Here is a 23,999-nt window from a genome sequence, read left to right as displayed (position 1 = left end):
ACGAGAGACGAAACATGGAACGAAGAAGCGAGGAAGTAATGGCAGCGGCAAGAAGGCAACCCTTGAGATACATAAACATCAAATTGTATCTAAATACGTCTCCGATTGATCCTGCTGCAGGGCAAGGATCGACCTCGGAACGTGGGAGAATGGAGTAACGAAACAAACCCCTCTCCCTCCCTCGCCAGAGGGTGTGTGTGTGTGCGTGAAAGAGTTGAAAGAAGGATGAAGGATAATCAAGAGTCGACGTCAAGGGCCATTAAGTCGGGAGCCGGGCAAAGAAATCAAAATAAAAATGTAATTTAAAATTTGTTTCCCCCGCAGCAGCAGCTTCAGCCGCAGCCGCAGCCGCTCGCATGCCGGGGCATGCAACACGCTGGCTGATCATGGGAAACAGTTTCGATTCCCTTGAAACCAGTTGAGCGAGCCATGCCCTGATTGCGCCGGCACAGCCAGTCCAGTCCGTCCAGTCTGTCCAGCCTGGAGAGGGTGAAAGTTACTGGCCAACAGGTTGTGGGACTCGATTAGGGCTTGCAGGACCTGTGTAGGGTGCGCCCACACCCGCGACTGTTGGCAGGATAATCAACATCACACGGGGGTTGGTTGAGAGCGCTCACAGTCGGAGAAGCGTGTAAAATATGCAACAATGACTGTGGGAAGCAGCGGCACCAAGGCAACGCCGTGGAACAATAATTTTATGGTAATTTCACGGATCTCCCAGGACCTCGAACTACTGGCTACTGGCTACTGGCTACTGGCTACTGGACCCTGGACACGCAACAGCCGGCGGTTCACACGGGGCCGCTGCGCATGCCCCCGAAAGTGCTCTGTCATATCCGACCATCGAAGCCAAGGCCAAGAACGGGGCACCAACTGGGCACAGAGCCAGAGCCAGAGCAGAGAGCGACAGACATTTCCGGATTTAAGGGCCCAAATACGCGCCAGAGCTCCCCAGCAGGGCCGTCATTAGCGATGTTAGAATAGAGTAGCATTAGACGGTGGCTGTTTCTACGGAAGTTCCCACAAAAGACGTTTGATTATGACGCAACAGAATTTTTGGGACAGTTGCAGGTTGCTACTGGAGTCGCACTGCAGACTGGGGCCTGCGCTCTCATGGGACGCTAATTAAAAAGGAATTTCTTCAGTTTTTCTCTTCGTCTTTTTTTTTTACAGCCAAAGTCAACGGCAATTAGAAATGTCAGTGGGGATGCCAGATGGGAGAGAGGATGAGAGCTGTGTGGCAATCAGGAGAGTGCTAATTTAGTAATCACAAGTCAGTCGCAAGCTGTGGGGGGGGGCTCAACCTAGAAAGTATCTTTAAGAACCGGTTGTCAGGTCCTCAAAACGATAAGCTCTTGGGGGCTATATCTGATGTGCATCTGCTGCCACGCCCTCCTCTCTGTCTCTAACGGTGTACAAAGGTGTGAAATTGTTGTGGCACTTGGTGTTGATCTCTCTGCTGTTGGATCAGGTGGAACTCTGCTGGATATCGTGAGAGCACAATCAATCCTCCCCCAACCATACAAAAAAATATCCAAGCAGATCCAGAACCCCTCGATAATTTAGAGATCTTTTGTTTGGAGTTTTCCTATGGCTATGAAAGCTATGAAAGATCCCTTCCAGCAGCCAGTCATCATTCAGGTGTTTCTTTGAGATATTATACTCCTTTGTGACCAGGGTTTCTTCTGTGTGTGTGTGTGTGTGTGTGTGTGTGTTAAAAGTCATTTCTTTTCCTTTACAACACATTCAATGAAATCTTTATCGAGTGGAGGGGTTACTTTCTGACGATCGGTTGGTAAAAGGAAGCACCCCGAAGCCAAGGTATTTCTGCCCAGCTTAATCTCTCTTTCGATATCAAATGAAGTGCTATCCACACAATCTCATTCCCCATTTCCAAGGGAAAAACTCCTTAATCTTTCGAAAACTCCTCAATCTTCGCACCGAAAAAAAGGGAGATAATCGAAGACAAACTTGAATCCAAGCAAACAAAACATTAATATTCCCCAAAATGAAGAACTGGGAAAGGGAAATAGAGAAATGGAGAGAATCCTAAACTAATTTACAACACGTGTAATCGTTCGGAGGGGTCGCTGACCGTTCCCGTTCCCGTTCCCATTCCCGGTTTCGTTCCTGGTTCCAGGCCAAAGGCAAACAACACACATCTTTCTAACCAGCCGCCTAGATTGACAATCGAGATTGAAGCAATCACACACACTCACTTGCGCACACTCGTACAAAGTAACGAAGAAGAAGAAGAGGATGAAAAGCAGTAAAATAGGATGAAGAAGCAGCAGAGCGTAAAAAGGTAAGGAATCCATGGGGAAAGAGCGACAGGGGAGGGAGCCTACGGACAAATGGAAAAAAGAAAAGAGAAGAGCCTACGGACAAATAGGGAGAAGAAAACCCAGAGAAGGCGATGAGGAGCGGGTGGAACAGGGATAGGGATAAGAAAGAAGGGGAGCGAGCAAAGGGGGGGTGGAGGTAGTCATAAATAATTTTGTTTACACAAATGGTTCACGACAAAAGGCAACGGACTCCTGTTGGCCGGCCCAAAAACGAAGCGCTGACTGACCCCGACCACCATATTTTTCTCTTTATTTCGTTTTTTTTTTGGGTCAACGGATCCTACGCACTGGAGCTAAAAATAGAAACGATGATCTCAAGTTGTTTACGACAGAACACACGAGGCAGCGAGCTAAAGAGTTTCAGGCTCTCGGCGGCTCTGGCTCTCGTGGTTTAAGGGAATAGAAGACCGAATAGATTCCGAAATTCCGACTAACATAAAAAACATGAGCCGAGTGCGTGCTCCGTTTCAGGCAGAGTGGGCCGGGGACTGGTACGACTGGGAGAGGGGCGTACGTTTGCTGTAAGCACGGCGGAGGAGCTGTACGAAAGGGGAGCTGTGCTGTACGCTGGCAAAAGGCTTAAAAGCCTCCAAAAGCAACAACAGGTAGAAATCAAATAGAAAATGGAATAGACAAAAGAAACCCAAGGCAACACAAAAAAACAAGAAAAAGGCAAATGGAGGAAGTGGCGAGGGCAGCCGCAGTCAGCGTCGGCAGCGAACCACACACACACACACACACACACATAGAGAGCATAGACAGGCACACTCAAACTCGCAGGGGAGCTCTGCTCTGCTGTGCTCCTCAGTTTGTCTATGTGCACAGGCATTCCGAGTTTCATTTTATGTTTTGACCCCTTTTAAGTTCAAGAACCCTTTTCCTCACACAAACACATACATTCAGAGGGCCAGCCAGGCCGAGCAGCAGAGCAGCAGAGCAGAGCAGAGCGGAGCGGAGCGGAGAACACTACGCTCCGCTCACACAGAGCTCTCCAACGCGGCCGACTGAGCGCGCGCGAGTGGCTCGTTAGAGATTTATAATGCAGGTCCCCCCAATGGCCAAGCCCCAAGACGTCGTCGGGCTTCGTTGGCGCTCGGCTTCGGTCGGGGCCGCACCAACACATGGAGAGCCACCCCAAGAAGAGAGCGAGTCTCCAATGGAAAGCTCAGCTCAGTGGAGAGTTGGAGAGCTGTTGGAGCGCGCCGTGTGGATTGTTATTGTTTTGAGGTTGGATTTTGTTTTGTTGTTTTTTTTTTTTGGGTTCGGGGTTGTTGTTGCTCGTTCTGCTGCTGCTGACGTCGCTGCTGGCACTGGGCCGCGGCATGGATGGGCCTGGCCGCAACAAGTGTATTTCGACTTTTGATTTACGAGTGTATGCCTGCTTGCCTGCCCCACGCTTCTCCTGCCGCTCTTTCTCCTGCTTTTTGACGGGGGGCGGCGAACAGCATTATTAATTGATTGATGAAAACTAATTATGTTAATTGGCTAATGAAATGCACTGTGTCGTCGAGAGCAAGAGTTCTGTCTCAATTTTGACAAGCGAAGTGCGCCTGCTAGCTCTTCCCTCTCTCACTCCGTTATCTTCATCACTCCTCCTATTTTTCCAGCATTGGTATTGAGTGACGTGACGGCGCAGCAGAAAATAAGCTTTTGATGCCCTTGAAGGAGAGGGTATGATGGTTTTAAGCAGCATCCTGTTGAACAGCAAGCTATCATAAAATACTTAGTCATATGAATTTACCCCTCGATACCTCTAGGGTAGCCACAATTTTACAGACACGAAAGCACAACCATTGGAGTGATATTTTCAGCTTACCCTTAAAGACCCATTGCTGGTTGGAACATGTTGAGGCTAGAAACAAGCAAAAATATTCCCAGACAAGGCTCACTCGATGGATCTGCAAAGGGTATGTCTACTGTTTCGATCCTCAGCACTGCCTTTACTTCTTCCTTGGCTTCTTTCTACAGTTACATATGTAGCTTTCAGATGACTCACTTTTTGCTTTTCCAAAGCAAAAGCTCTACTCTTCCAGGGCTTTCGATCGATGTTAAAGGGCGTTGCCTTGCGTCTTATCTTGCAGGTTGTATCTTTGGACTTGTGGTCGGTCTCCCTCGAATAACTGTTGGCAACATCAAGCGTCAACAGTCAACAGTCAACAGTTACATCCTCCGCACAAACAATCTAAAAACCGTTCATGGTCATTGTGCCATAAATGGCAAACGAAACGAAATTGAAATTAAGCAAATGAGTGGGAAACCAGACAGACTGTGCGATGTATGAGATGAGGCAACAAAAGGAGAAGAACGGCAGCAGCAGCAGCAACAGCAGCAAGAGCGGTGGGAGCAACCGCAGAAAAACAAGTTGCTGTCTCCGAGGTCCAAAAGTCTAGCGGATCAGCAGCGGCGGCGGCGGCGGCGGCGGCGGCGCAGCGAAGGCGGATGCGCACCTTAGAAGCCAAATGAGGAGCTCTAGCGGATGCTGTGCCTCTTCAACTGGGCCAAAAACCAAAGCAGCTTCCAACCAATGACAGACAATGCCTGCAGCTTGGTTGGGGCCGGGGAATGGGTTTGGGTTGGCGTTGTTGGCCCACATGTCCCACGCTTGAATTTACATGCACGCACAGGCACAGACGTGCACAGACAGGCACGGCACACACATATCCAAGGCAGCTAACGGTACACTCTTTACGCAATCCCAAGCCAAGAATGTGGAAAGAGAGACAGCGAGAGAGAAAGAAAGCAGAAAGCGTCGTCAATGGAAAAGGGAGAGAAAGGGTTTTCTTTCAAATCCGCTGGTATCATAAAAATAAATAAAATAAAATAAAATAAAATAAAAAAAGCCCGCGCGACGCTTTCAACATCCACAGAAAGAAACAGAATGAAAGAGAAAGAGAGAGAGAGGGATAGAGAGGGAGAGAGAACCGGGCCCGGCGACACGCATGTAAATTGTGGGGCCATGTAAACCCTACTTTCCACTTTTGGTGGCGACCGTCCGTCAGGTGTGTGAGCGCGCTCTGCTGCCCAACGGACAACACTTTTTTTTTGGGCGTGTGCCCATTTGTAGGAGTACCCCCTCCCTGCCACCCATCCCCTTTACAGCTTGTGGCATGGTTTCGGGTGCCACAGGTTCGTAAATAACAATAAATGTTGCGGGCGTAGCGCTTTGGGCCAAAGTCCTAAGCGCGTCTCGGGTTCCAACAGGTTACAGCAACAGAAACTTGGGCCAAAATATCCAGCCAGAAAAACACACAGAGTTGGATCAAAAATCCAGCCAAAGAGAAAGAGAGAAAGACAGTCGGACCAGACCAAAACCAAACCAAACCAAACCAAACCGCGGGCCATACGCATTTGAAGCGTTTTTTTACTGTTTACTGTTACGACTCTCGAAAGCGAAGATCTCTTCTTTTCTCTCTTCCATCTCCCATCTCCCGCGGTTCAACGACCGAAAACCGACCTCCCTCCCTTTCCCCGTTCCCAGGGAAGCGTTCCCCCGCTCCCCCGTTCCGCCATTCCCCCATTTCTGTTGCCGCTTCTTTTGCGCGGTTCTTCCTGACTGCCTTGCCCCATCCCCATCCCCATCCCCACTGCCTGCCTGGCTGCCTGCCTGCTGCTTCGTCTAGGTCTAGCTTTCTATTGTTTGATGATTACCCAAAAAGAAAGAAAAGACTGAGAAATGGCCGTGGGTTTTAACCCTACAAAATGGGAATATGGCTGGGAATGGGAAGAAAACGTTCTCTCTCTCTCTCTCTCTCTCTTTCTGGCTCTCTTCTGCCCACATTCCACAATTTTGAGAGAGAAGTTTCATCTGTGATTCCGGTGGAGGATTAATAATGCACAAGACGCGGGGGCTCTTGCCGAAAATGTCCAGAGAACGTCGTAGATTCTGGACGGTCACTGACTTTCTAATTTGTGGCCAAGGGATAGATAGACCTGGTTGTGTGATTCCTATGCTATGATTAATGTTTTTATTTGCCTCCAAACTTTTGCCGTAGATCGTTTCCCCCTCCCTCACGAGGAGCAGATCAATTATAAGGCGATCAAGAATCACTCAAAAGATACACCCAAAAATCTCATTAAAATGTACGAAGTACAGTCGCACATTAAAGCCACAAACGAAACCAATAAAATCGCTTGACAAATTATGCAACAGGTTCGGTTCGGTAAAACCACGTGAGTTACGGAGCTAAAGAGTCATGGGAAAATGTCACCATCATCCACGCCAGAGAGATATCCCTCGGAGCCGTACTGTAACAGGTTCACGCATAGTGCACCGTGCAACAAAGCCATTTCAGGTGCGGAGGCGGGCGGGGAATCATAAATAAGCCTCGAATAGGGCACACACCGTAACGCCCTTTGCGTAGGCAAGAGTACATTGAAATTCCATGTGAAAAGAGCCGTTGAATCTACGAATTTTGATTTGTATTTGGGTAAGCCACACACAAAAAGGGGGTGGCAAAGCTCATTCGATTTCAGATTTTCAGCGGGACAATGGAGTGGCCCAGGCCTCCCCCGAGGCAGGCCCAGGAATCATGGTAATTATTCACCGCTCGCAGTGAAGGCATTTCCGTTTGCCATTGTCCCGTCCCCGACATCACTTCCGTATCCCGCACCCAAAACAATTGTCGAATTGTCGTTCACCCCCAAACACACAACGAAACGGCGACAGAGACGTAGCCCTGACCTGACCCTTGGTCACCAAGTGTCCGGAAATGAGATGCAAATATTATGTGGGATTCCCAACCGATCCTTGAGCCACCCTCCCTCACAGTTCAGTGGCCATGAGAGAGAGAGAGAGGGGGAGGATCGCCATGAGGGTTGAGTTCGCTGCGCATGCGCATCATCTGCATAACATTAAGAAGATCCCTCCCTAAGAAAATTGTCTTGGCCTTGTGCACGTGCGTTTTCCAGGAGGAAAATAATGAAAATTGCATTGCTTGAGTGCGCTTCTGGGCGGGAGATCACGGAATGGCGATAAGAAATTCCACGATCCCATTTAGTGGAAATATTATGCTAAGACGGTATAGTTTCAGGGCGCCTTTTACAGGTGAACAATAGTTTCCACAGTCACAGGAATATACTTCTTGTTTTCCCTGGGAACGGGAAACTTTCACGTACAGATAGAGAGACGATCATCTCTGATCAAGAACACATTCGCAGCGATGTAGGTCAGCTGAATCATAACTGCCACCACATGTTTCTCCCATCTTGCACCACACACACACACCCTCCTCCCACTCCATCATGCGTCTGCGACTCCAGCTCCAACTCATGTCCGGCTAGAGTCGTTTGGGATGGCTTGGAATTATGTGATTAACAGATTTCCATTGTGTGCCCGGCAGGAGAGGCACTCTCTGGAGTCTCCCCTCCGATCAGTGCCCGGAGCGAGTGCGTGCCTCATAATTTATCATCTCATCCTCGCTGGAAGATGCAACTGGGATCTAACCCCCTGATCTGACAGAGAGCCAGAGAGGGTCCGTCCAGCAGCCTAGGCGCAAATCATCATCAGAGTCAGAGGAGAGTTCAACGAACTTTGTAGAGAACAGATTCAATTCTCCTTGTGTCTCGCGGCCTCTCCTATCGCTCTGTGTTTGTGTATGTATGCGTGTGTGTGTGTGTGCTACGGATGGGATGGGACGGGACGGGACGGGACGAAGACACAGCGAAAGCATAAAAATGTTACAATGTTAATGGATGCCCCAGTCGGAGGCTAGTCGGGAGAGCGAGACAGAGAGATAGTGAAGCTTGCGGCGCGTGCCTGTGTCCGGGAGGAGAGGTGCACGTGTGATCTCCAAAGATCGTAGATAATTGGATTCCCAGCATTCCCTTCTCTAACAAAGAATCCTGGAATTCAATAAGCAGGTCATTGAATCCAAAAGAACGACTTTCCTTTGCAGCAAGTGGTCTCTGGCCCGAGGCAGTCCACTCCTGTTTGCATTTCCTTTCTGGTGCTTTCTCTTTGCGATCGCGTTCTCTTTTGATTTCACCATCCGGCAGCGGTACGAGTACTTCTCCTCCCATAGCAGCACCCCTCCCTTCCTATCTGTCCCGTGGTCCTTGTGTCAAGTGCATGCTTCCTCTCCTTTCGTTTCTCGTTGAGAGCCTCGTTCTTCAGAGCAACTTCAAGACGAGAAGTAGGAATTGGGGCGCAAGAACCGGCAGGAAATATTGAATTAATAATTATGTAGATACGAATTCTTGATATGTATGTATGTGCATATTTTTACGATGCACCACAGACCCGGACCCCTTTTCCCTGCCACTAATTAGGGCGCAGCACAGCGGCGGTTCCGTTGCGATCTGTTCAAGCGCATCCCCGCTATACGTCCACGTCCACGTCCACGTCCAGGGGTGCCACAATGATCCTCTACATCCTAGCAAGTTGCTTCTTCCGTTACAGGTGCGAGTACAGGTACAACCACCCCGGGACGACAACATTTAAATAGTCAAAACGATCACTTCACACTATGCGAGCACAGGGTAAGAGGATTCCACTACTGAGATTCCACCACCATCCATCTACCACTTGCTACCTCCATTTCAATGTAAGCTGTATCTGTGTTGGTGTAACGTCTGTCTGGCGGAGGGTTGCTAGACCATCTAATTATCATTTTTCAACGTTACGTTCGTCTGAGGCCCCTACTCAGGTGTCGGACTCGCAGTCAGAGTCCAAGTCAAAAAGACATCATCAGGTGTACTCGATGCCCTGCCGCTGATGATGTGTATTCCTTGTTCTTTTTTAAGGGGATGGATGGGACCAAGGATTTCGTTGATGCACGACTGAGCGCTAAAGAAACGTCTTTCCTTTGTTCCGTCAGTCCATCCCCAAATCGTATTCGTGACCCTCATCGTCCCGCACTTCGCGTCCTGGCTGGCTGGCAATTACTTCAAAATGCGTTAATGTTTTGTGTCCCTTGTCCCTCGATGATCGTTGAGTGGATGGCAGGGATGGTAGGGATGGTAAGGATGGATGGATGGATGGATGGATCGGGGGCTTTGTCTGCCTGCAGCTCGCATTCCCCGGTACGTCACACTCCACTCGACTCCGCTTTGACTCCGCGGCTTTGGTTGGCTTTTTGAGTGGCAATCAGATCAGGGATGGGGCGACGGAAACCTTTTCGCTCCCTATTCATGCCACTGCTTGGCATTCATTTCCCGGGCATCCTGTTGCTTGCTGTTGCATGAAACAGGATGGCAACGAGCGTGTAATATAACAGTTACCCCCCACTCTGCTCTACCCTTGCTACACCCCCCAGATCGTTCGTTCAACTGTTGCCTTTACATGGATTTTTTATTACCATTTTCCAATTTCCAATTTGAATGCCGCCGCCTGTAAAAAGGAAACGATAATTGGCTGGATATTGCTGTTGATTCCTCTTCCTGCCCCGAACTTTCAGGGCAAGCTGAATCTATTTTAATTAATTTTCACATTTGTTGAGGGACTTCCCTCGAATTGGATTCAAGGTTCCGCCCACAAGACCCCGAAACCCACGAAAAAAAATACAAGCTTCCCATTGCCGGCGGCCTGCATGCGCAGAGCAGAGACAAAAGCACGGCGGAAAAAAGACCAAACAAATCAAAATCAATTTGTCAAGCGACACTTGCCACCGTAAATAAAACTCGGCAACAAGCAGTGGCAGTGGCAGCAACAACAGCGGCAGTGGCAGCCACACAAAAAACCAAAACGCGCATAAGACATTCGAACGGCAATCAGAAATCAAAACAAAAACCGCTAAAATAACAGAAAAAAAAGAGCGGCATACAAATAAAACACTAAAAAAAGAAAGAAAATTTTTCATTGAGAAGCCGAAGCTTTTGATACCCTTTTTTACGGCGGTATTGATTTAGTCTGAGCTATATCTAAGATATGATATGCTCCTCCAAACTTATATTTTTTCTGTAGTAATACACTGAGAAACAAGGGATATTTTATGGATAATTTGAAAGGTACATTTCACTTAAATTTTAAAACGTAAATTGTATATGTATAAACAGTATGTATAAACATTTACTTATGATAAAGTACCTTCTTAAATTATTTAATATCAATGATCACATCCTCAGGTTATTGCGGTAGCAGTGGGGAGGGGTGATCCTGGGGAAAGCCCAGCTCACTTGGGCCTATTGAAGGTCCATTGTGATGCCTAGGCCGTGGTGATAATTTCTTACAGCTCAAGGGCAGTCCCGGTGCCTTGGATATACATATTTGGATATCCGAAATGCCCGTGAGGATAGGGGCCCCGAGAAGCCAGGGCCGGGCAATGGCTCTTTTTCGTCCCGGCAATTTCTGCAGAAGTCCTTTTGAGGGATTGACTATCGGAACATTTGCATTGACGATATTGCTAATGTTGCCGATCAACAATATAGTATGAGTACATATGTATATCAATAAATTCTGCCTCTTATTTAAACTCGCTCAACTTTTTATTAGCTTAAAAATATCCTTTATGGGATATGATGTTCGCCTCTTCTAATCATATTCGTAGTACCCTCTGCAAAGGGTACAACAAAAGTTGGCGCGCATGCGCAAACAAGTTTTAGACAAAAGAGAGAGAGAGAGAGAGAGGGAGAGAGAGAGTCACTGACTGCGAGAACAATCGGAGCTTTTCGAGCCGGCGAGCGCCAAACGCGTGGTAAGAGACCTATCTCTTCTACTCTCCTCTCTGCCCCAGCCCGAGCCCCGTCCCCATCGACACCATTCAATTGTTAGAGGAGAAAGAAACCAGGAGAGGAGCAGCGCAGGGCAACCCATACAAATGAGTCAGAGCTGCGACTGGCACTCCATCGATCGACAATTGAAACAGGACAGGATCCGCTCACCGTTGCTGGCGCGTCTGTAGAGCCTGGGGGAGGGGAACGCAGTATGCAAATTGTTGTAAACCGACGCGACAACTTCATTTGTTGAACGGAGCTCCGGCGTCGGCCAACGGAAACGGCATCGGGCAACGGGCAACGGGCACCGAGGCAACCGTTGGCCGAGGATGGGAATGGGAGTGGGAATGGCGCTGGGAGTGGGATTGTGGGGAGTGTAATGGGAGTGAGGCACGTCGCCAGCTAAATTGAGGTTAAGTAATGCAGTCAAATGCGTGAAAAATGGCAAAAGAACAAATAAAACCCAGCCACAAAAACTGGGCAGGGCCAAAGGAGGACAGAGTGCCAGACACTGAAGGCACCGATGGCTTGAGCCAAAAAAAGCAAAAAAAAAACACGAAAAAAGGCGACATAGGACTCGGTGCGTGACGGCAACATAAAACGTCGACACGTTGCCAAGACGATGTTGTCATCATCATCATCATCTACCAACAGCAAGAGAAGCAGCAGCAGTGCTGGTACCCACCAGCACCTACATACATGATCGTCGTGAGGCTCCAAAACCTGATCCCCGATTAGCATGCAAACATTCCTGCGATTGATTTTTTTGGGTCAACATTGCGAAAAAACTGAAGCCTGCCGCCTGTCCCCGTCAGCGTCTCTGCGCCTGACCCCACCTGCAAGTCGAACTTGGACTCCGACTCGGGCTTGACTTTTGGGTTTTGGGGGATTGATAATTAATTTCGGCATGGCACCTAGTAGCAGTTGGACGGACACTCTAGGCTGACACCACGCGACACCTGCCTCGGTCTCTGTCTCTGCCGCTGCCGCTGCCGCTGCCGCTGCCACTGCCACTGTCTCTCAGCAGCTATGGGGCCAAAATAATACAAGGCCTTCTCTGGCGCACGTAAACTGGTTGGGTTGCCATTGGCAGCCAACATTTGCCGTTTGCCGTTTGCTCTTTGTGCGCGGCTTCTAATCCGTTTGGAATTTCAGACACGCCAAAGTGGCGCACCGACTGAGCGGATCGGAGCTGAGTTGAGTTGAGCATGCCACTGCCACAGCCAGAGGCTGCCAGGCTGGTTGTCGTCCACTTGGTGGCTTGGCTTGGCTTGGCTGGTTGCTGCTGCTGCTGGCAAAATGTCAAGTGTCTGCCTCGGAAATGAGGCCGTTGTGGTTGTGTGTCACAAGAAGAAGAATAAGTTTCAGCCAAAGAGAGAGAGAGAGAGAGAGAGAGACAGCAGCTGGAGAATGATCTATCTAGAGGAAAGCTCGATGGAGTTGTGACATCTTATTTGGCTGAAGGATGCTTCTTGTGAGTGGTTCCAGTTTATTCTCGGGGGAACACCGTGGCACATCAGGATATGGTATTTGGATTGCGATCATTGCCCCACTATGGGTGTTGCATCCTCTGTCTATATTGCGGCACTTCAACAAGAAATGACAGAGAGACTAATGTAGGGATATTTGAAAAGAAAATTTATAGAAAAACTCTTTGATATCAGATCTTCAATAAAAAATTGAATAAACCTATTCCACCATGGCCCATTCGTCGTATGAAAAACATATTCCAGATTCCTGTCACTATTGGAACTACTAATGTACTTAAGTGATACCGATCTCTTTAGGAAGATTTCTTAGATTTTCTCAGATGAAATTTCACACCAAAAGATCTAACCAAACAAACTTTACACATTCCAATAATATTTATCTCCCTTAAAACTAATGCGAAGAAATCTATGTACGTTACGTATACGTCAACCTTCAGTTGATCCCAAAAACCACTCATAATAATTCCCTTTCGCCACTCAAGCATCACATTTTGGATTTGATGAAGGAGCTGGAACCCCTCGGCGTGGCCCCAGCACACGCCATGCGAAATAATAACAGGCCATTCGCCTTGGATTCGACCGCCCAATCACTTGATCACATGTTATGCAACTCAAAAGATACAAAGATACAGAGGCAGAGAGAGAGAGAGAGAGAGAGAGAGAGAGAGCGAGAGAGAGAGAGAGAGAGAGAGAGAGAGGGAGAATAATAAAAATAATAACAGTTGGCGAGAGAAGAAAAACTGCATTTTCACGCAAGTGGATGAATGGAAGTGAAATGAGCCGACGACGACGACGATGACGATGACGACGACGACGACGAACGAAAGCCAGTTGCAGTTTTCCCCCAAAACAGCGTCTGTTGTCTGCTGTCTGCGTCTCGGCTAGCCAGCCGTGTGGTGCCCCCAGCAGCACACGCCACACCAGGCTACGCCAGTTGGGCACCATCCACATCCCCATCTCCCACCCCATATACGACTCCCGATCCGATCCCGAACGTAGTTGAAATTGCATGCCGAATTCGCCAGACAACCAACTAACCAACCAACCAGTTTCACTTGCGAAAGCAAACAGCTTCCATTCCCATTTCATTCGACAGTCGACCGCCGTTAGCTGGAAACGCGTTTCGGGGCCCGAGCAGCGAGCTAAAATCAAAAGTACTTGTACTCGTAACTCCCGGAAGCTCATCCCATCAATCAGTTCAGGAGCACTTCTGTTGCAAGGAAGAGAAGATGAAGGAGGCCGATCTGGAAGAACAGTATGCCCGCTTTCCGAAGATCAAGCGATCGGAGGTGCAAAAGTTTGTCGAATGGATTCATGTCCAGCCGCACATCTCGAAGCAATTCTCGGAGGGCGAAGCCCTGCATTTCTTTCACGCCTGCCGCTACAGCATGGAGGTGGCCAAGCAAGTGCTGGATATCAATCTCACGGCCCGCACCCACCTAGATGAGTTCTTTGTGAACCTCGACAGCGAGCGACCGGAGCTACGGCGTGCCATGAAAACAATGTAGGACCAAGTTCTTCTCACTGAGAATTCTATCCAATTATCTCCAAGTGTAATTATAGTTCTATTGTTCCGCTGCCTGGAGCTACTCCCGAAGGCTATCGTGTGATTGTCGCCAAACTCGAAGACCTCAATGCATCGAATTATAACTTTGCGGATGCCATGAAACTGTAAGTGGAAGATTAACTGACAGACAACTCTGCAATATGACTCCTGGAATCTAGAGGAAGATACAATCCTCTCAAGACTCTTTTGATAGTTTTCAGCGCTACCTGTCTTGGAGTCACGTTTACGTAGGCAATCCGTTTATATATATATTTCGAGTTCGAAGTCAAACAAGTAATATCCGAATTCCCAAAAACTTGCTTAGCTTTAGTATTAATGGCCAACAATTATTGCAAAAATAGTTAAGTACAATTTACGTGTCATTTGCGAGCGGGACGAGTAGCGTGATTATGACAAGGCATACTAAACATGAGGAGATTAAGGTCCGAAGTGTTTAATGTCACCCCGAACACAACCCCAACCCCAACCCCAATACGTGAACCCGAACCCGAATTGTGTTCCGTGCACGCACACAAGATTTAGCAGCTGTGGATTCACAGTAGCACAGACTCACACAGATACGATACTCATCTACTGGCACTCGCAGATCTGATCTCAGATGATATGTGCGCTCTATATAATGGTTATCAATTAAAACATAACAATTAAATGATCAATTATAAGGGGATACTGATATCTCTATAGTAGCTGCGGCTAAGCATGTGTTTTGTGCACTTTCAGATATTGCATGATATTCGACTTTTGGATGTACGAAGATGGAATACAGCCCGGCCATGTGATTGTAATCGATCTGAAGGGCTGTGCCCTGGGGCACTTGGCCCGCATTGGACTTCTACAAATGAAGAAATTCCTCTTCTACCTGCAGGTAAAACTCTTGACTCTTAGTTAAATCAAATTGTACATGTTTCCTGTTGCTGTAGGAAGCGGCTGCCATACGACTGATTGGTTTCCACTTTGTCAACATTGTGCCTTTTATGGACAAGATTATGGCCCTTATGAATCCGTTTATGAAGAAGGAGTTGACAAGCGTTCTCCATATGCACAATGACATCAATGACTTCTACAAATTTGTACCGCGCGAAATGCTGCCAAAGGACTACGGCGGACCGGGGGAGGAGACCAGTCTGGCCAAGGGTGAGCCTCAGAATATAATTTACATGGATTTAGTGTATTAAATTGACATATTTGCAGAGATCTATTACAAGAAACTGTTGAACAATCGCAAAGAGATGCTCGAGTTTGAGACGCGCCATCAGGTTAATGAGAAACTGAGGCCCGGGAAAGCCAAGACCGTCTCCGATCTCTTTGGCATCGAGGGAAACTTCAAGAAGTTGGACATTGATTAAAAATTTGTGGCATTACTATTACTGTTAAGAGGCAGAATTAATTGTTTACAGGTGTTTGCTAGTACTAATAAAATGTTCGTTAATTGTTTATCAATTAGTTGTTTAATTGAAAATCATGATTCAGAAATCATTCGAACGGTTTCTATAAGTAGTTAAATTTTAATTACTATCTTCTTAACTTCAATGATGCAGCTTCGCTTTAAGTCATACATAAAAACTATGTAATGCAATGTGATTGATTTGATGTTTGTTTCTTCATGTGAGAATGTGTGGATGATCCTTAGGTATTGACATGAGTCCTTCTTATGTGTTTTTTCAACTCATACTTGCTATGCGGTCACAGTATTCTTAACTTATCTACTTATGTATGTGGTGTACCTTTCTTATTAACCTATAATTTAAAACTATAAAAATGACTTTTTAACACACTGCCTCAGCGCAAGATCCTTTCCTCGTAGTCCCTGGTAGTCCTGATTTTATCTGTAAACAAAAAGCGACTTTAGTTTTGTAAATGTTATCAATTTTTGTAATAATATACTTATGAATGGTAATCCTTTACTAAATAAAAATAAAAACTCTCTTTCTGTTCTGAGGAGATATTCTGAATATCTAGGCAGTCTCTAAAGGTGGGAAATCCGAAATCCTATATTGTGTACCTCCTACAATACCAATCCTTACTGCTGGAAGTGTATTTGGTTCACTTGGTTGTGGTGCATTCCCATTGTACTGTTGACGTTGTTGGTGTTGTTGCTGCTGTTGGCATTGCGGCTGCGATTCTGGCCTCTGCGAGCTGAGGACTTTGGCTTTGGCGGCTGCTCTGCCATCACAGAGTACGGCTGTACATTGCTGGTCACGGCGATGGGTACCTTTATTTTAATGGAATAGAATGTCAGTATTATCGAACGTGCGACTAGACGAGGCAATGGTTGAGGGCAACCTACTGGTATATTGTAGTGCTGCATGGGCATCGGCTGGGGGGTGGCCAGTCTGTTGCCATAGCTGTACGTGTTTACGGTGTTGCGCGGGCCGGATATTATGGTAGCAATATGCGGCACTGATGATGTCGGCGTCGGTGTTATTAGTGAGGTCGTGTTAACGACGTTGCTGACTGATGCCGTAGCCGACACCGAGGTTGGCTGCGTGGCACTGACCGACACTGGGCGTACATATGTACCAGACGGCAGTCCGGCCAGCAGGGGACCAGGATGTTTGAGAAGACTCTCCTGATTGGGATGGCCGCTGAGGGACATCATGGTCTGCCATTTTTTGGGGGCTGATCCGGCAAAAGCTCCACCAGATCCAGATCCAGACCCAGTTCCCGATCCCGATGCTGTCGGAATCGGCATTGCACTGGACGCTGTCCGATGCAACTGTGGGGTGGGAATGGCGATACTAGTTGCTGGCGCTGGTGTTGGTACCGATGTCGCTACTGGCATCGGAGTAGCCATATGACTGGCAATCGGAGTGGCCATCGTTGGCTTTGGCCTGGAGCGCGTCGGCTCTGATACCGGCGGTGGCGTCAAATCGATCGTTTCACCCAGCCCCAGTGCGCTGGCCTGGCCGCATGTGGCCGAATGACGCTGCCAGTGCATCTGCTGGCAAGGATAGTCGCAGTAGGAGGTGTTCCAGCAGCAGTACAGCTGAGCCTCTCGCATACAGTTGGCGCACCACTGTTTCTTCTTAGTTTCTTCGACGGCATGATTCCGTTCCAATGTGCTCTGCTGACGCATCTCGCTGATCACGCGCTTGTTCTCCTGATCCAGCGCCTTGCGCATCTCGTTGATCATTTGCTCGTTGTTGCGCTTTATCTCCGAAAGCTGGCGGCTGTAGTCCTGCTTTAGGCGCTCGTTCTCCAGGGCGAGGCTGGTGATGCGAGCCTGCAGTATATTCTGGTCACCGCCGCCCAGATCGCTAAGAGTGTCCTCGATGACGGATATGAAGTAGTCCGTGATCTATGGGAAAACAACGAGTATTATTTTAAAATGCTACGAGTATCTTCAAAGAATAATCAGGAACTGGCTTACTTTGTGTGCATTGTCTTTGAGACGTTGAGAGACGGGTCCGGCGTGCGCTGGATAGAATTGGGAGCCATCCGACTGAAGTGGACCGCATGGACGAGGCACCAGCTTGGGCGGAGCCGAGCGCAGGAGCATTTCATTCAGAGCTGCACAGACGAACGAATCATTCTGTCTCGACTCGCTCACCATGGTCTCTGTGGGCAGTCCGTTCAGAGCGTTGGCCAGCAGGCCACCGGACTCCATAGTGGGCGGCATGGATATGGCTTGAGACGTGGACGTGCCCATCTGGGGCATGCTCAAACCCGCCAGAGGCGGTGGCATGGAAGCACTGCTGCTTTGCACTGAGGTGGGGCCAGGGGGAATGGGAATGCTTGGTATAAACGTCGAGCTCTGGAGTGTGCTCTTGGACACGGCTCTCAGGGGAGGAACTGGTATCGTCATCGGGCTGTTCAGAGTGCAGCCGCTTGCCTGCTCCACGGGTATGACCACCATATTGGATCGCAACAGGCTTGATGTAGTGGGTGACGGGGGCGGCTGCGTCAGCGGTTGAGGACGGTCACTTTTTTGCCGCACATTCGGCGGTGCAGGTGGCGGTGGCGGTGGCTTGCTGACCACGTACACGCCGGGTGGTTTGACGCTCGGCAAATGGCCGGGCGAATGAGCTGGCGAGGTGGATGCTTGCCCCGACAGAGGCAGAGGGCCATATGGGACGCCCCTGCGTTTGGGTGGTGCCGCCTCCATAGCTTTGGACGCCGTGGCTGCCTGCTTGTGGCTGATCTTTTGGATGGACGTGTCGCCCACATAACGCACAGATGGCGTCTCCTCGCGCATCGTTAGCACTGCCTCCGCTCTGTTGGCCTGGGGCTGTGACTGCGGCGACGGCGGTGGAGGCATTGCCTGTGCCACCAAGTTATGTCTGCTGTTGTGGGTCTCCGATTCCGTTTCCTCTTCGCTGAGAACCTCTTCCTTGATGGCCACGAGCTCTGGAACAGGGGCAGCAGGCTGGGCCTCGCCTGGTTCTGGCGGTGGTGTGGGCACAGGCACAGGCACTGTGATCCTCGGTTCCTGCGGAGGATTAACCTTCTCCTTTGGCTCCTTCTGTGCTTTTTGCTGTTGTGCCTTCTCTGCCGGTGCTTTTTGTTGTTCCTTGGCCGGCTTAGGTAGCTTCGGGGAGGTAGAGTCGGGGGCAATAGTTTCCTGCACTTGAGGGGGTTCTTCCTCGGGCTCTGGTTCCGATAGCACTTCGGCTTTGACTTCGACAAATGGAATCACTTTCTTGATTAGCTGCTCCTGTTGCCGCTCAACTTCGGACCTCTTCAAGCCCTTTGCTTCGGCTCTCTCCAGTTCACGTGGCTGTTGGGCCACTGGGGGCTTGGCAGCTTCTGGGGCAGTGGTGTCACTTGAGGAGGCAGCTTGTTGCTGTTGCTGTTGTTGCTGCTGCTGCTCGCGTGATATCTTGGTGATGGTCACGCCTTGACGACGTCTGACCAAATCCACCAATCCGCCGAGAGGATCCGGCGTGGTATCGATTTGGGAATCTGGCAATTTTAAATGCATCTCCGACTCAAGTTCGGAAAAAAGAGACTCGTCCTTCTTGTCCTGCTCCTCCTCTTCCGGATTATTCGCTTGTTGTTGCTGCTCCAGTTCTGCCATCTGCTGCTTGCGTGCTGCATGCTTTTCGCGACGACTCGATTCGGAGGTGCCGCTGGTATCGCTTATGGAATGTTTACGCCTCTTCCCGGCCACCTCTGTACCCGCCACTGAGGCGTCGGCTGGTGGTATGGCCTTTGCTGCCAGGTTCTTCCGCTTGAGCAGCACCTTGCAGCGTGAGTCGGTCAGCGATTCAGCCGAACGGGGTATGACCTCATAGTTGTTGCTCTTCTGCTTGACATGCTCATTGCCGGAGACCGTGGCGGTTGCTTGTCCTAGTCCCTGAAGCTGCTGTGATGAAAGCGGCGGCGGCGGCGGCGGTGGAAGCTTCTTGACTGGACTAACCGACTGATCCGACTCATTGCCCGACTCTGTGGCGGCCTTTGTTTTCTTTACAATGGACAACTTATCGCCTGCTGTTTTACGAATGAGAAACTGCAGCGGCGTCTTGTTGGCCGGCTCCAGATCACGATCGATGGCCGCGTATACGCCTGGCATCATGTTCTCGAGCTGCTGCTGCTCCTCGAGCGGATCGTAGGGCGTGCGGTAGGGGGCATAGTGGAAGGAGCCGATTTTCCGCTTGATATGCTCAATATGCACCTCCACCTCACAAATGCAATCGACCAGGTCTCTGGCCATGCGACGACTGGTCTGCATATTGGGATTCTGGGCCGAGTACAGGAAGCAATCCTTCACGGGCACATGGGCGCGATCATGCTTGCCAAAGAAGCGCACATTCACCAGGCCTTTGTCGGCACCCATGGCCTTGGCGGGCCAGTAGGGAAATCCCTTGAGCTTGGCCCAGAGCAACAGATGCGGCTGACGGCAAACCTTCACGAACCACTCGTCGCTGGAGTTCGCATTCAGATAGCACTCGGCGCAGGTGTCTATCTCGATGGTCTCCTCGCGGCACACCTTCACCAACTGCTTAGCTGGCTGCTCCACCTTGAGGTCTGCAAAACGAAAGCAAATCGAAAGGAAAGGTTGGTCATTGTGCAGTGAAAACACAGTCGACTCTGAATGCTGCTCACGTACCGCCAGAGTCCATTATCAGGGCATTGTGCTGCATCCACTTGACCTCACTCAGGAACTCATCTACACTGCAAAAGGCGTTGTTTTTGATGCGCGCGGACAGAGTCGCGAAGCTCACGGGATTCACAAAGAATTTTTTGTACGTTTCCGGTAACACATCCTCTGGCGCCCGCAGCTTCTGGAGCTGCAAGAGAAGAAGAAGGAGACACAGGAAATGTGAATTCTCGGGTTGTATTACCAAAGAAAAGCAGAGGAAATTAATTGGAAAATACGAATTGTTGCCTCTACAGGGGAGGGGGATGGAAACCACAGATAGGAAGTGGTCTGCAAGCCAAGGCAAAGCATAAATAGACCCAAATATGACATAAAATGACGAGTCTATAGCTTGTCTAATTGTTTCCAATGCCTAACTGCCGGCAGGCGGCGATAGCATTAAGTGAATTAATTAATTAATGGTCCGCGTGGCGCGAGCATTTTAAGCATATCTAACGAGAGAAAGTCCCACTCGAAAGGCCGTCGCAATTAACTTTTATTTAAATGGGTTACACATTAATTGGCTTCTTTAAGGCAACCATTGGCCTGCTTCGTGTCCGTACATTATATTACATAAATGCAGAAATGCCCCATTAAACGTATGCCATATGGTGCAGAGCCCAGTCTGAAGAAGCATGTGGCCAGGGCAGACTTTAGTTTGTGTTAAAATTAACAAACAAGAAAACAAAAAGAAAGCCGATATGTACAGCGCATTAAAGAGATCATTTACACAGCCTGTTTTACGAGCTATCAGACTTCATTATCGAGTAAACTAGAAAGAAAACAATATATCAGTCGAACAAATATGCCTGCCGATGCGGCCCTTCTACGGTCATCTAATGCAGATACATATGTACATAAGTACAGTAGCGCATACGGCACGTGAGTCGTGAAGCGCTTCCAACTATCGCTTCCACTATAGCTGAAGCTTGGACTGGGCACGTAGGTCATTGCAGCGGAGCCTCCTTCTGCGACGTCAGCACAGAGAGCGAGTGATAAAGAGAGTGAGAGAGCGAGGGGGAGAGCGAAACCCAATAAACCAGCGAGACATTTCAGGTGTCTACTCAAAGTATGTTTCGTCACTGCAGAGATAGTACGAGTAGGAGCGTGAGCACACACACACACACACACACAAAGCGTCGGCCATACCCAGAGACAGACACAGACACACATCTCGAATGTATGTATATCTTATACATTTTGCTGTTTTTGCGAAATATTTTTTCGCATTAGCAAACGAATGTGTCGAAGATAACGAAAAATCTTGATGGGTAATGAGATACACACACAAATATATATACATATATGTATGTACATATGTATATTCCAAGCATAATCACTTACCCCGCGCACTTGTTTCATGCGTTCGAGCGCAAAGCCTAGCAGCTGGCTCAACAGATCGGCCGAGACATCGTTCCGACGCAACCTGTAAAAACGAAAAATGTATATAAAGAAAAATGCTCGCATTTGCAAGGGAAAAAGGTCGTGGTCACCTTTTAGGTGCGGGGTCAAGCAGCGTGCACTCGGGACACTTCCAAGAGTAATCGAATTTTGTGGTGGCTGGACGCACACAGTATGAGTGAAACGAACGAAGACACTTGCTGCACGCCTGCAGATTGCCGGATTTCCGACACTTCCAGCAGAAGGGATCCCAGCCATTCTAAAATGAAAAGAACATGCAAGAATACGAAGATGGAAGATATTACACTATTTTATTATTATTTTTGTTTACCCGTGGCGGCGTTGTGTAGATCTGCATCATTCGTTCGTATGCCTTGTCTTCTGGCTCTGGCTCCTTGTCTGTAGTCTTCGGATTAATGAAATCCAAGAACGCCGACACATCGGTATCTTGCATACTGCCAGCCGAGCTGTTGATCCAATCGCTATCGACCTCGGTCGAGGTGTTAGGGTTTTGCTCAGATTCCGGATCATGTATGATGCTGTTCAGAAAGGCGCTATGCTTCTTCGCAAAATCCACGTTCTCGGTGCGGAGATTGGCGCGTTTGGCTGGGCGATGCTCCTCATTGCTACAGCTGTTACTTAGCGAATTGGTCTTGCTGCGGGAGCGAAGGTTGGAGGGGCTCAATTCCACAGTCGAACTACTATTACTATCCTCGGCATCAAGCCCCCGCACGCGTTCTCCGCAATCGTTGACCATGGAAAGACCCCGCTCTTGGCGTACTTTCGTAGCCAGCCTTTCAACCCATTCGGTATCTTCGGCGTCCCAGGACGGGTTTGGTATGCTCTTGCTGCGTTTCATAAACTGATTTTTCTTGCGCTTGCTGTTGCGGCTGCGGCTGGAAGATCTGGAAGAAGGCTTGGGGGACGACCGCTCCTTGTCTTGCTGGGCCCGTTTCATAAGCTGATTTGTGACAAAGCGCGACTTGCGGCGCTTTAACTTCGATCCATCGGCCACAAAGTGGCTGAGCACCTCGGACTCCATTTGTGACCTTTGGAGGGCCAGCATCTCCTTGGGCACCTTCGTCGTCTTGCCCTCCTTCTGTGGCAACGATACCAATGGGCTAAGGTCCGACTGCAGCTGCAGGTGCGGTTGCGACGGCACCTTGGTCAGTTTCATGGTGAGCGGTGGTCCGAGTGTGGCCGACGGACTGGAGTTGGACGAGTTGCTACTGCCGGCAGCCGACCCCGGTGGGGCACTCACCACATACTTTTGTCGCTTGTGGGGCATACTGGGCTCCATATCATGACTGTCCGCCTGAAGTAACAGCACTGGCTGGGGGCTGTCGATGGCGGAGAGGGCCTCGAATTCAGGACGCGGTATCGAGTTCACGCTGTCCCTGCTGTCGCTGCTGTCCGTTTCCATGTAGATTTAGCAAACCTCCGCTTCACTGCAAAGATTATATACGATGATATGGAGGCGTTAGGGTAATGTAATGCTAGAACGTTAACCCCAACTGCAACTGCGAGAAATCACGACTGGGAGGCCGTGAGACCGCGCGAGCGAACAGATGTGACGAATACTCTCAAAATGGCAAATCTATGTATAAATGCAAACTGTCACGCTGCTGCTGCCAGCTTGCCTTTCGGTGCGGTGCTGCCTGCTTACTGTGGCTTCTGTGGTTGTTGTTTCTTTGATTTTTTTTTGCGTCACCTGAGCAACTTCAGCGAGTGGCAGCAATCGCTTTTTAAAAATTATTTAACCTACGCCTCGTGGTAGATCAATACGCACACCCACACACACGCACAGGCCCGTACACGAGCACCCACCTTCAGGGGATCCTGGGAGGATGTTTCAATGGCCGGACGCGGCTGCGGACATGGTCTGTGGAACAAAACAGCAACTATTTTGGGCCTCCCTGGCGACAGTTTTTGCTGTTGCTGTTGCTGCTGCTACTGCTACTCTTTTTGTTGCTGAGGCCCGCCGCAATATGTGTGCATCTGTAAGAAAATGTGCACTCGGTAAATACAAAGTTATAGTTGTTCGCGCTGGCCCGTCAAGCAAGCGAGAGAAAGAAAGGGAATATGTGTGTCTTACCAATTTCACTTCTTGCGACAGCCATCGACGAGTCGCTCTGTTATGGGTTATGCTCTCTTTTCTGGCCTCCGGCGCTATGATCAAACCAATTTTACACTAGAATTCTGACCTAGATTGTGGGCTGTATGCAGTCGATGCACCTTTTTCCTTATTTAGTTGACGCTTTTATTTCTTTTCGCAAAATTGCCGCGGACTGCTCGCTGCCTTGTTTTCTTGGTTATTTTTGTTGTATTTGTTTTTTTGCTTACATTTACTCAAATTACTACATGGCAACTACACAGTAACTACACATGTGCTACACAATGGGTTGAAAAAGAGGGGTATGGACAACCGACTCGATTCTGCGTTGCAGGACAGAGCAGCAGTGTGACCG

General features: G+C 49.0%; 2 protein-coding genes across 3 annotated transcripts; one reads left to right on the top strand and one right to left on the bottom strand.

Moving 5' to 3' along the window:
* The first annotated feature begins 13,372 nt into the window (after window positions 1–13,372).
* Window positions 13,373–15,487, top strand: LOC6588636 (alpha-tocopherol transfer protein-like). The gene is made up of 5 exons (XM_002013147.2): window positions 13,373–13,988; window positions 14,048–14,155; window positions 14,772–14,916; window positions 14,972–15,185; window positions 15,243–15,487. Exons 1-5 carry the CDS (start codon window positions 13,714–13,716, stop codon window positions 15,395–15,397), a joined length of 897 nt encoding a protein of 298 aa, XP_002013183.1. The 5' UTR covers window positions 13,373–13,713; the 3' UTR covers window positions 15,398–15,487.
* Window positions 15,488–15,533: 46 nt separating this feature from the next.
* On the bottom strand, window positions 15,534–23,830 carry LOC6588174 (protein kinase C-binding protein 1). Of its 2 annotated transcripts, none has more exons than XR_003408383.1 (10): window positions 23,627–23,830; window positions 23,359–23,529; window positions 21,863–22,979; window positions 21,624–21,790; window positions 21,475–21,556; window positions 20,101–20,281; window positions 17,422–20,018; window positions 16,339–17,349; window positions 15,936–16,263; window positions 15,534–15,877 (listed from the first exon to the last, which is right to left on the bottom strand). XR_003408383.1 is itself a non-coding variant. In XM_002013146.2 (10 exons), the coding sequence occupies exons 3-9, from the start codon at window positions 22,952–22,954 to the stop codon at window positions 16,072–16,074; spliced, it is 5,322 nt and encodes a 1,773-aa protein (XP_002013182.1). In that variant the 5' UTR covers window positions 22,955–22,979; window positions 23,359–23,529; window positions 23,627–23,830; the 3' UTR covers window positions 15,534–15,877; window positions 16,054–16,071. The 2 variants fall into 2 exon arrangements, 1 of the variants encoding a protein (XP_002013182.1); XM_002013146.2 differs by having other exon boundaries at window positions 16,054–16,263.
* Between the last annotated feature and the right edge of the window lie 169 nt (window positions 23,831–23,999).

This window comes from Drosophila persimilis, unplaced genomic scaffold, assembly GCF_003286085.1.
Source record: "Drosophila persimilis strain 14011-0111.01,24,50 unplaced genomic scaffold, DperRS2 tig00000000-arrow-pilon, whole genome shotgun sequence".
Classification (NCBI taxonomy): domain Eukaryota; kingdom Metazoa; phylum Arthropoda; class Insecta; order Diptera; family Drosophilidae; genus Drosophila; species Drosophila persimilis.
This window is presented reverse-complemented; position numbering and strand designations above follow the sequence as displayed.